Source organism: Triplophysa rosa, linkage group LG23, assembly GCF_024868665.1.
Source record: "Triplophysa rosa linkage group LG23, Trosa_1v2, whole genome shotgun sequence".
NCBI lineage: Eukaryota > Metazoa > Chordata > Actinopteri > Cypriniformes > Nemacheilidae > Triplophysa > Triplophysa rosa.
The window spans coordinates 19938151-19952651 of NC_079912.1; the positions used below are offsets into that span (position 1 = coordinate 19938151).

General features: G+C 39.5%; 1 protein-coding gene across 3 annotated transcripts; it reads right to left on the bottom strand.

The window, feature by feature from the left end:
* Positions 1-7374: 7374 nt before the first annotated feature.
* dcakd (dephospho-CoA kinase domain containing) lies at positions 7375-12656 on the bottom strand. 3 transcript variants are annotated; one of them, XR_008961849.1, is made up of 6 exons: positions 12399-12656; positions 11908-12020; positions 11488-11691; positions 11323-11410; positions 7758-9192; positions 7375-7434 (listed from the first exon to the last, which is right to left on the bottom strand). XR_008961849.1 is itself a non-coding variant. In XM_057322736.1 (5 exons), exons 2-5 carry the CDS (start codon positions 12017-12019, stop codon positions 8907-8909), a joined length of 690 nt encoding a protein of 229 aa, XP_057178719.1. In that variant the 5' UTR covers position 12020; positions 12399-12656; the 3' UTR covers positions 7661-8906. The 3 variants fall into 3 exon arrangements, 2 of the variants coding, with proteins under 2 accessions (XP_057178719.1, XP_057178720.1); XM_057322736.1 differs by lacking the exon at positions 7375-7434 and having other exon boundaries at positions 7661-9192; XM_057322737.1 differs by lacking the exons at positions 7375-7434; positions 12399-12656 and having other exon boundaries at positions 7661-9192; positions 11488-11737.
* Positions 12657-14501: the final 1845 nt, after the last annotated feature.

Sequence of the window (14501 nt, forward strand, 5' to 3'; positions counted from 1 at the left end):
GATTCGGCGATTGCCCTGGGGCACCAAGTGATTAAGATAATGACTAAACCTGTAAAATATTTGTATTATTTTGCTGGAAGAAATGCAATATTTACAATATAAACAGAGAGAGAATAGAAAATATATACATATAAATAATTAAGATTGGTTCACGTCAGTGTATTTTCCCCCTCTCCCCAGTCAGGGCTCGCCAATGTATAATATTCAATTCAAAATGCATAGGCATTAGTTTAGCGGTTGTGCAAAACATAAGTTTAAAAAAGAGAAGGTATCACGACACATAGCCACCCTTCGAAACTGACCTGCAATATCAAGTTTTTTTCTTAGAAATGAAGAAAAGACATCGGTATCACCAGCAGAAGGCAGCGAAACGAATGCATCAACCAGTACGACTCGAGCAGCAGCTAATCCTGTTAGCAAAAGCGGTAACCAGGTGCGCGTTGTAATTGATTTGATTGGTTCTCAGTTTGTAATTCGCTTTGGATAAAACTAAGCGTCTGCTAAATGACTACATGTTGCACTCAGACTGTTCTTAACCCTTCCCGTTACCAACTGCGAGGGCGAGAGATCTTTCGGTCAATTTAAAAGAGTAAAGAATGAACTCAGGACAACCATGAGACAGAAGCGGCTGTCTGCACTCTCCCTGCTTGCTATTGAATCCCAACTAGTCAAGGGAATGGACGTTGAGGATTTAACTAACGATTTTGCATGAACAAAGTCTAGAAAAAAAGATGTTCTGCTAAAGGTTAGCATTATTTCTGGACAAATATGTGATGCTGGTTTACAAGAAAAATATGTTAAAGTTAAATCTCTGTACCGAATGAATTTGTTGAAAGTTAATCTAAATTTAAGGTCCTGTACAACAAATATACATTAAATCTCCAGCATGGATTTTGTTCTGCATAGGATTCTGTACATCACCATTTGTGTACATTGGTTATTGTTAGTTAATTAGTTAGTTAGTTAGAGATGCTTGTAAAGTTCATTGTGAGTGTGCTTTACTGACGTGCTCTCTGTGGTGCTGAATTCAGCTGTTGGTGTGTTTGCAATGTTTTTTAGACATATGGTTTTGCATGTAGTCCTCATACATGCTATTTATGATGGAAATAAACATATTTAGTATTATATGTTCATGTTACACTAACATGCGAGTTGGTGGGGGGGGGGCACTTCAAATATGGTCACCTACTACACTGTGTTAATCAGGGCCTGCCTCCATACTCTATGTCAGTAGTCTTCAACTAAAATTGCTTGAGGTCCAGTAAACGAACCCACCTTACCAGCCGAGGTCCGGACAATTAAATACCTAAAAATATGAATTGATGATTTTTGGCAGACCAAAGAAATAAACATGTCTGTTCATATCTATACGATGGCATAACAATGTCTGACAACAATATAATGAAGGAAAATGTGCAAAATGCCCTAATCTCTAAACCTGCACTGAACATACATTCATTCCAATATTAACTACTTTAAAAGAAGACTAAAGTGTTGTTTTCTGCTGAACTGAGATTAACAAATAGCAGATATAACATCCTCTGATAACATTTCAGCTCTTCTGGTGGCTGTTGCAGCTGAAGGGGGGGGGGGTTGTTTAATATTTTCTTTTAGTTCATGTCTTTATTTTCCTTCTAAACGTGTTTCACACGCAGCCTGCATGCACTCTTTTATTATTTCCCCATCAGTAAAGGGCTTGTTGTGTTTCCTAAGATCCACTGTGAACATCCATATGCTGGTTGTTGGGCGGTAAGTGAGGGAGGAGGACCCGTGTAGATCGCTCCTACTGGGCTTTGAGCTCATATATGTCCGTGTCCTTACCTCGGACTGCTGCGGGTAAAATTCTTTATAGTGTCTATGTCTAGTTTCATAATGCCGTTTAAGGTTTCCACTTTTTATAACTGCAACAGACTCCGAGCAAATGAGACAAACCGGCCTCGTGCATGTTGATGCATGAAGAATAAATTCATCTCGGAAAACATGGTTTTCAGCGTCAACTTTTCTAACTTTTGAAAAGGACATTGTTCTTCAGTCACTGACAGTTACATCTGTCTGCGCGCTGTGCAGCGAGTCTGTCTCGGGTCTCTTCACTCATCGACGTCTAGCAACAGTGCGCATGTGTTAACTGTCCGTGGCGCCGTAGGACCCAAACTGCTACTGAGCGGACCTTGATGTGCCTGCTATAAATTTGATTGCATTAGAAAATAATGTTAGGCGTTCATTTATTTATTATGTCAAAAGGCTTTGAGGTCCGGACGAACGCATCCCGCGATCTCTTCAGACCGGAGTCCGCTAGTTGGTGACCCCTGTTCTATGTATTGAATGTATATGTTATGTGTCTGATACTAAAATGAAATACAACTGAAAACTCCTGGGGCCTCATTTATAACCGTTGCGTACGCACAAAACATGCCCTGAAAGAGGCGTACGCCACTTCCCACGCAAAAGATGGGATTTATAAAAACAAACTTGACGGAAAAATGTGCGCACCTGCACGCAAACTCTGACCCATGCGTACGCACATTCTGGAGACAAATGGTGAGTTAGTGAACTTAGATTGCAGAAACTAAGATTGATAAAAACGCTTATAAGCATTATGCCTCACACACATTTTATTTGACCTCATATCCGTTAAAGATCCATATTATCACAAAGATTAAATCTGCAGAGTTATTTGCGCTTGAGTGATAATTGTTTCATGCACCTTCTTGTAAAATCCAACTCAAATCTTAAATAAAAATTCAATGTAAATATTTAATCAGCGCTGTCTCACCACCACACTATGAGCGCATGAGGAGGAGATGATCCGACTGAACAGGGACAGCATCAAATATGATCACTGCAGAACACAGGGTAAATAAATATATTTTCCTTAAATACTGAGCATAATCATCGAATGTCAAAGTCTGGAAATACAGCCATTAAGCTCTCGCACAATCGTTTCTCTTTATGTTCTCGTTATCAGTCCTAACTATCATAACAAAACCGGAATGAAGAAACATTCGTCTTTTACAATGATGTCTTCAAATGTTATCTCAGGTGAAGGACACCACTAATGGGGTGTTAATGATCAGTCTAAATGCTGTAAACATTTAAATGCTGCAGAGACCTTCTTTGGCTTTAATATAATAATAATTATTATTATTATTAATAATTATAACAATTATTAAGTTGGAAATCTCAGTGAATCTCATGTGTGGCCATTTGTGATTTCGTTACGGAGATAAAGGATGGGATCGGGGTTTTACATCATTTTTTGTTATATTTCTATGGCATCTGATAGCGGTTTGACCAGGAAACGTGACGTTGGTGCGTGACGTCAGGCTTAACAAGCGGATTGGATGGCAGGTTTATTAATATACGAATCAGTATTCATGAGGGGCTTTGCATTGACTATTTATGGGTAAAAATGGGCGTGTACAGGGCGTGATATGAGGCTGATTCACGTACGCACACTTGCAGGTGATCTGTGATTTATAAAGCGAATATTGCTTACAGGTGTGCGTACGCACGGTTTTATAAATCGGATTATTTTTGGGCGTACGCTATTTTTGGTTTTCGGGCGCAAGTACAGTTTTAGTAAGGATCCTACGCACACAATTTTATAAATGAGACCCCTGAGCTATAAAAAAGCAACGTCTGTGCAATAATACTTTTCTCTGTTATCAGCACCTACCCGTTGAGCTACAGGAAACCATAAAGAAGAGAACAGAGACAACCTAGATAAGATCAAGATTATAACTCTAAAGAGGAAAGAGACGAGCTCTCAGTCGGGTGTAATGAGTGTGACATGGCAGATATCTGGAGGAAAACACTTTCTGCAAATCACAAATGGATCAGTGTTTCAAATGAACCCACACAGAGAGAGAGAGTGAGAGAATCTCTGGGGGGGGGTGGGGGGGGGTGATTATGGTGGGGGTGCTGTTATGCAAACAACAGAGATGTGGAGTTTAAATGACACGCTCCACTTCTGAGACACGGCACGGCTCATTGTCAGTAAATGAAGAATCTCGCACATTAAGGATGATATCAAAGGTTCATCGGACCCCTCTGGCCTTTTTTAATTACACTTCTGAAGCTCTGACATCATCCACCATATCTGTTCTGTCATTCATGGAAAACTCTCTCTGTTAAACTACAGAATTAACTCATTATATTTCAGCTAAAGCACTCTCGGCCACCGAAACCCAAATCTTTGTAACGGCAGGTTTGTGAGTTTATTCACAGTTTATAGTCAGAATCCTGTTTACTCTGTTAATAGTCATTCTTCCAAATAAGAATTCATCAGTGCATGTTATAGAAAAAACATCTAATAACTTTGGGTAGCCCAGAGTAAAGTTGGCCTCCCAGAAGGACTGATCAATGACCCGGAAAGTAGACCATCATGGCCATTCCACCTCGGGACCAGCCCTGCACCAAATAAATGACTGCGGATATAAAGAAGCGTCTGCGAAATAGCCAATAACCAAACATCAAGGAGAGGTCAGTTTACCCATAAGTCTCTGCTCCACTCCTCTGAGGGCTGTCTGTGTATCCTCACATTAGCCTCGTCCCAATCAGACTGTCATTTCAGACACGGAGACGCGCGCCGTCCTGCACATCCAAACAAACAGCCGATGACTGACAGGTGTACGTACACAGAGCTTTCTGGACCGCCTGCCACAAACAAGCCTCCTGTGGTGATATTAGCAGTGATCAACATGAAATATGTGAATAATGTGTCATGAAGCGTGTTTGGCCATTATTCATAGTCTCTTCAAGCTATGAGGAAAGAAGACGACAACTGCACTTCAGACAGCATCTCTGACAGAAAATACTTTCTTATGGATGAAAGCGTTAAAGACCACACACCTCAGTTAGTTGAAATCAGCGTGAATCCACAGAAGATGAGCATGCGGTGGTGTTTTCCGATAAGAAGATGAAGGTCATTTCTGTGTGTAATGAGATCGTGATGGCATTTCCGTTCCACTTTGATAAGTCCGGTTTTCTTATCTCACGCAGACAGATTTGAGATTTCAGGATTCCTGCTTATAAACACACAGGTTGTTATCATGGGGTGTGTGAAGATCTGTTAGCAATAGCCCGAATTAAAACGCATGAGTCATTCTAATAAACACTAACACAACAAAGAGATCATACTAACAATCAATACAAATGTCAATACAAAAAACAGTTTCTACTCTTAAAAACAAACAAGTCAATTTTGGCTTCTGTGCCTTTCAGACGTGAACACCTGTTGGCAGGTGAAGCATTAGAGAATCAGCTCGGCCGTGCTCTTGTTCAAAGCAGCAACAATCCACGGTGATAAAAATACTTCAGTTCAAACTGAAATGATCAGGACTTCAGCCGTGTGTTTCTAACATCAGATGATCAAAAGAACAACACAAGGTTTGATTCGGCCGTTTTACTTCTGCCAGTAAATATGGACATGGCTTGCTGTGTGTGATGAAATGATGTGTTGTGTGATGATTATATATTATATGAGTGTGTTAGCGAGGAGATTTTTGTGTTGAAGAGTGAGTTTGGAGAGAGATTTTGGACACCTCTTGGCCAAAGGTTTTTTTGAGCCCTGAGAAAAATCCCAGATGAGATCTCTTTAATATCTCAATTCATTCCCTTAGCCATCAATGAGATTAACCGGAGAGCACATGGAAAGTTTTGCTTCAGTCTCATGTGTCTCAGATATTTCTCCTGAGAAAAGGAGTCAGAAATCTCCCAAATGATCATCTCTAATCTCCATTAGAGTTTAGAGAGAACAATGTGTCAAACTGAGCTCAGATTTATCAAACGTCAATATGAAGATCTCAATATCAACTCAAACATTTCTCATCAAATTGACCCCAATCCACATGATTTGACCTCCACAATCTACATTCATTTACACCTCCACACTGTTTCTGCATAGACTTTTGCTGGAAATGTAACTCGTGTAAATGTCACTATGCATGTCATTGAGCGCTTCAAGTAATGTGCAGAAGAGACATCATGTGTCTCCGTCTGACAGAGTTCATCAGAGGTCATAACATCAGACACTGGACAGATGGGGGGGGGTGATGTGTCATTGCGTTACATGTGCACGTGTCCGTCTCGCTAATGCCTTCCCGTTGCGTGCATTCGCGTTAATAACGTCCGGCCCGAATGTCCATTACGGCCCCATACATTAGCGGCCCACCGGAAAAAGTTCCAATACTCCAGATGGCCGGACCGACCCTGGTCGGAAGGACGGCCATTCTGGACTGTGACAGAATGTCCTACTGGTCAGTATGCCCCTGCAGACAATCATTTGATTTCATTTGATACAATGACACATTTCTGATTGATCTGACTTATGTTGCGTCATAAATATGTTACGGTTAACTATAAATCAAATTTGAATGTTAATACAAATAATACTATAATGTTATGATTAACTTCTGGGGAAGGCATTAAAGCATGGGTCTTGAAAAGGAATTATACTGTATGGTATAATCTTTAAAAACGGTGCTACAAAGGGTTTTTCCCAATGATGCCACAGAAGATCCATTTTTATTTCCCCAAAGAACCCTTCAGTCAAAGGTGCTTAAGCGAATACTTTCTTTTTTTCTTTATTATTGTCTAACGAACCTTTTTTAAACCGGTGGAAACCATTCGGCCGAGAGTGTTTGGTATCATGAATCACCTTTTTTTAAGTTATTTTCTAAATTCATCATTTTCCTTCTAAACCTTCTTTACTATTCCTTTTTAAATGACATGTATGCATGCCTATACTTCCAGTAATATAGTGCCCGTGATTCAGCTCAGAGGAAAGAAAACCCGGTTGAATCTCAGTTTGTAAAGAAATGAGTCATCTGCTTTCTTCTGTCAAGATGGAGAAAACAGATTTGACAATTCTCAGAGTGTCATTTTTGTGACTTGAGTGTGATGCAAGTGCAACGTGTTTGAGATCTGACTGCATGACACTTATTAGGCAAACAGCTTCATTTATTTATTTTCGCATATTCAGTTTTTGAATGTAATGCATCAATAGAAAATTAAATGATCAGTTTTGTAACATTAATGAACTTAAATGCTTGTGAGATCTCTTATGATAATCAACCACGTGTTTTGGCATATTGATCATTATCGATTGATTTGACAACAAATAATGTTTAACTGTCTTATTATTTGGAGGGGTTATTTGAAGTAAAACCATGGCTCATTTGTATAAGGGGTGTTACCAAAAAGTCAAGGAAATGCTTGTTCATGTACTTTTTATTGTCATCTCATACTTGTGGAAGTCAACTTCACTATATCAAAAAAGCGCCCCCCGAAATGCAATCCCGCTTAGAACCGTGCACAAAGACGCACAAAGCATCTGTCACTTCTCATTTGGAGGGAGTTTTCCAGCTGAGTTGGTGTGATGTGGCTGGGTGACTCCACCAGTGACAGTGTGTTGTGATGTGATGTGGACGCAGCCTGCAGGCGAGAGAGAGAGAGAGAGAGAATGTGTACAGGACACACGCCCAGTTATGGAATCAAATGCTTCATTATTGCCATCAACTGCATATAAAACATTCATTCAAAACTGCCGAATCTCTGTCAGGAACTTGTCCAGATCATATCTGACCAAAAAGAGTTTATTATATGATCAATTATTTATACATAATGGTTCATTTATTTAAATGAAAAAGTAACCTGGAAAATGAAATGTCTAGAAGCATTACAGTAACAATTGATTCTGTTTGTTTAGACCAGCATGGATTAACATATACTCTGACAGAACATATATTGGGGACTACCTTCAAATGCTTTTTCATGTGCAACTGTTTTCTAAAGACCTCAAACCCTTGATCTCACACACATCCGCAGTGAGACTCAGAGGTCTTCCTCCTCAGAGCCGCTGGCCCGCGTCACTCTGTGTTAGCATAAGAAGAGCTTATTAAAGACAGACAACATGACCACAGGCCAACCCTGAAGATGTGCGAAGTAGGTGAGAAAGACACGGCAAGAACTCACTGTCACATCCGTCTTCATGACAGTCTCATATAATATTAACATTTATAATAATAATAGATCCGTTATTAATATTTACAGAGCCATAGACTGTTTGTTGTTCAAAATACAAATATTCCCAAAAAGATAGACAGAAAGTATTGCAAACAAAGATGACTGTGATCGAACAAGTCAATAAAGTCAGAGAAGCACTTGATTCAAGAGGTTTTCATCTCCTTCTGTAATAATAGACTCTCTGCCCACTCTTAAGTCTCTATGATATTCTCATCTCTGGACACGTGATGTTTTTCCACCGATTTGAAAACTGCTGTCTCTCATGTCTCCTGGCTATACTGTACGAGTCATTTATCATAAACTAAAGAAAACAAAACAAGTCATGATGTGACACTTTAATTCTTATGAAGTCAAATAGCACCTGATCTCAACAAAGAGCAGATGATGTTATTAATACATTCAGTACATTTTGTGTGTTAACTAACATGTAGTGTTGAGGTCAGAAAACATGCTTTATTGTGGCAGCGTCAGTTCATTTTGTACATTATTTTACATTAGACTAACATCACAATTATTGTGTTGTTTACATATAAATGTGTTTGCTGTACTGTAGTGCTCTGTTATCACATCTTATATCATCTAGAGGTACAATTCACAGCGGTCTCTGTGCTTATTGCACAAATCTAAAAAATCTAAAAAAAAAAAAAAAAAAAAATCTAAATCTAAATCTAAAAATCTATTGACACACTTGGACCCTTCAAGTCACCCTCAAGATGGTGTTTAACAGACACGGCTCAGACTAAACTTGGTGTTGAGGTCACAGAACAAAATGTTGATAGAGTAGAAAGTTATCAAGTAAAGTCAAAATGAGACCTTAAAATGTTAAAATATAAAAGAACATCCTTCCTTGTTTAAAATGAAAGATGTATGTTCATGCTGTGCTAAGAGATGAGCAATTTGACTGTACACAGGAACAGGCCGCAGAGCCCGGCAACAGCCGCCACGGCGACGGCCCTAACAACCAAGAACTCCATGGAGTCCTCCAGTTTGGTGTGCAAGCGGAGAACTTGTCTGTGAGTGTCCTCACGAGAGCCCGAGTTCTCCATCACGTGGCTGGCCAGTCCACGCTTCTCTTTGAGGGGCATCTGGGCAGCGATTCTCTGTTGGGCTTCCTCGTGGCTCAGAGCGTCTCTCTGCATGAGTCTGGACAGCTGCGTGGCTGGATCACTGTGGACATACAGAACCACAGATTCAAATCAAGACATCAGGGCCAATTCGCTTTTCTCTTAAAATACATTACATTCTAGAGCTTAAGTGAATTTTGTGCAGTGGTTAATGCATTAGGCCACAGATCCTAAAAGCTTGCTTAACTCTGATTAAATCATGGACACACATGACACATGGCTTGGACTGTGGGCAGTCGTGGCCTAATGGTTAGAGTCGGACTCGTGACCAGAAGGTTGCTGGTTCGATTCCCAGGGCCGGCGGGTAACGACTGCGGTGCCCTTGAGCAAGGCACCTTACCCCTACTTGCTCCCCGGGCGCTGCAGTGATACAGTGGCTTGTAAAAGTATTCAACCCCCTTCATTTTATTCACATTTTGTTATGCTGCTGCCTTATCTTAAACTACTTTAAATGACTTTTTACATTAATCTACACTCCATGCACAGTAATGACAAAACAAAAAACTGATTTTTGACAGCTTTGCAAATTTATTAAAAATAAAAAACAAAAATAAGTACATTGCATAAGTATTCACACCCTTAACTCAGAAAATGGTTAAAGCGCCTTTACAGACTCAAATCTTTTTGGGTATGATGTGACAAGTTTTACACATCTGCATTTGGCAATTTTCGGTCATTCTTCTCCTCAGATCCTCTCAAACTCTGTCAGGTTGGATGGAGATCATCAGTAGACAGACATGCTCAGGTTTCTACAGAGATGTTCAGTTGGGTTCAAGCACTAGCTGGGCCACTCAAGGACATAGACAGAGTTGTCCATAAGCCACTCTTGCATTGTTTCAGTTGTGTGCTTAGGATCATTGTCATGTTGGAGAATGAACCTTCTGCCCTGTCCGAGGTTCTGAATGTTCTGGGCTAGGTTTTCATGATCATTATCTCCGTATTTTGTGTACAGTCCCTGAAGCTGAGAAACACCCCCACATCATGATGCTGTTTCCACTACACTTTACTGTTAAGACGGTATTGTACAGGTGTTGAGCAGTGCTTGGTTTTCTCCAGACATGATGCATGAATCTGAGATTCATCAGACCAGAACATCTGGTTTCTGACAGTTTGAAAGATTCGTTGAAGTATGTTTTTGCATATTTCAAGTTTCCATGTGTCTTCACTGAGCAAAGGCTTGAGTCTGGCCACTGAGCCATAAAGCCCAGATTGGTGGAGTGTTGCAGTGATGTTTGTCCTTCTGTAAGTTTCTCCCATCTCCATATATGATCATGGAGCTCAACCAGAGTGATCATCAGCTTCTTGGTCACCGCTCTAACCAAGCCCCTTCTCCATCGATGGCTCAGTTTGGACAGGAGGTCAGCTCAAGTAAGAGATCTGGTGGTTCCAAACCTCTTTCATTGAGGATAAATGGAGGCTACATGCTTCTGTGAACCTTCAATACAGCAGATTTTTTTCAGAAGTCTTCCCCAGATCTGTGCCTTGATACAATCCTGTCTCAGAGCTCTACTGGCAGTTCTTTTGACCTCATGTCTTGGTTTTTACTTTGATACACATTTTCAGCTGTTGCACCCTTTATAGAGAGGTATGTGCCGCTCCAAATCATACTTATTCAATTGAATTTGGCACAGGTTAACTCCACTCGAAGTGTAGAAACATCAACAAGCAAAACTAATGCTTCTGAGCAAAATTTCAAGTGTCCCAGAAAAGGGTGTGAATACTTATGCAATGTATTTATTTTTGTTTTTTATTTTTAATAAATTTGCAAAGCTGTCAAAAATCATTTTTTTGTTTTGTCATTATTGTGCATGGAGTGTAGATTAATGTAAAAAAAAAAATCATTTAAAGTAGTTTAAGATAAGGCAGCAGCATAACAAAATGAGAATAAAATGAAGGGGGTTGACTACTTTTGCAAGCCACTGTAGCTGCCCACTGCTCCGGGTATACGTGTGGTCACCACTTGCTGTGCGTGTGTTCACTACTCTCTGGATGGGTTAAATGCAGAGGTCACATTTCGGGTATGGGTCACCATATCTGACTAATAGGTCACTTTCACTTTCAGTTTAGTTCGAACCCTTCATTTTATAAAAGAAAGGTTAACCGTAACCGTAATTAAAGCAAAACACTCTCTGCAACATTATACAAATTCATGCAAATAGTGAAATTAACTTACCAGTAAACAACAACAGTGTGGGTTAGGAATCGAGTGAGGCGTCGTGTCTCAAAAAGCAGAGGCACATCCAAAATCACATACCTGTAGCCTGATAAACCAACAAAAAACAATCAGACTACAGTATTATAAATGTTTCACTTTGTGCTAGTCCGTGTGTGTCTGTACCTTTAATGAAGTACAGCAGAATCTGTCTGAACATTTCTTTATGTATTAGTGGATGTGTAATTGAATTGAGAAGTCTTCGTTTCTCGGGGTTGGAGAAGATTATCTGGCCCAGTTTCTTTCTGTCAATCTCTCCGTTCTCTAACAAAACCTCCCGTCCGAAATGCTGCAGGATGAGCTTGTACGCTGGGCTCTGAAATTCCACCACTGATTGACAGGGACCAATGATAGACATTAAACATTACTTCACAGCCTAAGTAAAGGGGAAATATAAGGGATAATAAAAATGGACACACTTAGGTGGATAATACAGTATTATCATTGTAACACTTTATTTATCTATCTTTTTATTGTTTGTTATTACATGATATGATATATATATACATACGAATGTACAAGCACACAAAAAGAACTGCATCGCACCTTTCTGAGCAACCACATCTGCATCAATGACCGGACATCCCAGTTCTTTCAGCTGAGACGACACTGTGCTCTTGCCAGAGGCGATACCTCCAGTTAGCCCCACAAGAAACATGCTGAAATAGACAAAAATCTAATTAAACTGTTACTGTACAGTGCCTGTCATGAATGAATGAATCCGAGTGTTAATCACTGGCGGCCTCTAGCGGCCACAGCTGGAACCACCGTAAGAATTTCTACTAACACGTTCTGTACATATTCGTGATCAAAAAAGCATTCGTTTTCATAGGAAACCACATTTGGGTGTGAAAACAGAAATAATTCGACAGTTGTCTTGTTTATATCTGGACATTAACTTTAATTTCCACTTTTTTGGTTTATGTAGCTGAGTTTATCAGAGGCTTGGGTTTAAATACTTCATTTTTAGCGCTTTATTAAAACTGTATTGACATTACAAACACATTTAAAAATTTAAGATGTTAAAATACACTTACCTAACACCAATGACCTACTTCATGTGCAGTGAACAGTGATTACAAAAGCTATTCTGCATAAATATGCGCGAAAACAAAGACGAGCCTTGAAGAAACTTCACAACATAACTTCAATGACACTCAATAGACGGTGATATGTACAGAGTTTGACAGCGCTTTTATACGTTTAGATAAAAAGCTCTCACTGTTTGTGTACATAACATTGACCTGTGTGCTTCAGTGCATAGTTCCCTTCTTCGTCGTACAAGAACTCGGCGCGAGTCATCAGCGCCCCGCATGCGCGCCGCCACACGGTCTGGAGAGGAATTACAAGGTCGCATCACTTCCGCTTTTCCAGACGTTCAGGTTGCTGTGTTTTGACTTTTCACGAATCTAGAAAATGCAAAAAGTGAAATTTCTTCATTCTTTTCCACTCATATATGCTGTGTATCTAATGAACACGTGTTACCTGCGCGATGTTGCTGGTTTTAACTGGTTTCCCAGAGTAGCCAGTATTTTACTGGTTGCTATTTGTTTTAGTAGACAAACTGATAAATCAAGGTTATTGTGGTTTACATGAAAATCACAGACATTAAAATAAGAATAGTGAGATCCAGTTTTGCACAACCTTGGAGTATTTGACAAGTTGATAATAGTTTATTTTTATGTTAACAAGTCGTTATATCCCACTGCACTATCCTGGAGACTTGAGTAATTTAATAGCATACATTATTTAATTAAGTTATTAGTAGAGTAAGTAATGTTTTTCAATTTAGAACCTTTTGTTTGTCCAGATACATCTATGGTATCCAGGCCTTTAATCCAAGAACCGGATAGGATCTGTAGTTTTTTCATTTGATTTTAATTTGATGCTTAAAATCATTTAAGACAAACTTTACTTCAAGAAATATTTTGAGTAAAGGAAGAAAAATGCAATTGTCCTACCTTGTATGTATTCTTCCAAATGTAAACCATTTTCGTTGTGGCTAAAGAACACTACATCCGTTTACTGCATGAGAATATTTAGCCTACCCAAACCTATCATAACCTTTTAAGTAGAAAATGCATGTTTCAGTATTATTACATTGTATGTGAACCTTTCTGGTGAAGAAGAGAAAAGCACAGAATACTCTTGCAGTAATATTGGATTGAGGTAGAGTAGAGAGGATTCCTTCAGATGAGGGGTAGGAGAAGGCAGCGCCTGAGAGTCAATAAACAAACAGGTGACATTATATAGACCAATGATAAAGGCGTTCACCAAGCTCACGATGACATCAGAAGAGTTGAGGCTTGAGTGACTGTCTCTAAAAGACTGAGATGAGATGATTTCAACAATCTCTCTGGTGTTAGATCCCTACTGGGTTGCCTGGAGCATTAGATTGATATTTGCAGATTTAAAACCCTTTAGTTATAAAACTACAAGTTAGTCTGTTGACAGACGGCTCTCCTGATTTTGCCAAGTGGTTGTGTCCTAAGGGCAACATCATGCTCACCCTGGGACAACATTTAAATCAACCAATCAGATTTCAGAAATAAATTTAATCTACAACCAGGACAACAACCCTCATCATTTCCCTGTGATTTTAGGGGTAAGTTATGGTTAGGGTTGGGCTTTGGTGTGGGTTTAGGTTTTATGTATAAAAATGTTGCCCTGAGGACATCAACCCCTTGGCAAAATCAAGTGGAGCGTTGACAGACATCTTTGATGTAGACTATGAGCTGTCCTCGGAGGAGTCTTCTGTTACTGGGTGTGAGTATATCTAAATAGATGCTTATAGCTAGGAGGGATTTGACTATCTTTGTCTAATCTGAGAAGAAATCAGAAATAGGCAGAGGGTAGTATCATTACTCGAAAACAAAACTTAGTAGGTCTATGTGGCACACTAACCCCTGGTTTCACAGACAAGGCTTAAGGCTGGTCCCAGACTAAAATGAATGTTTGAACTGTCTTACCTGAAAATAACTTGCCCTGTCAAATCCTAAAATATATCAGCGCCAATGTGTTGTCTCAAGATGCATACCAGTAATGTTTTTAGCCAAGGTTATTTTATAAAAGTGAATTAAATATGCTCATTTAACAAAGGTAAAGTCCTGGCTTAAGCTAAACCGTGTCTGTGAAACCGG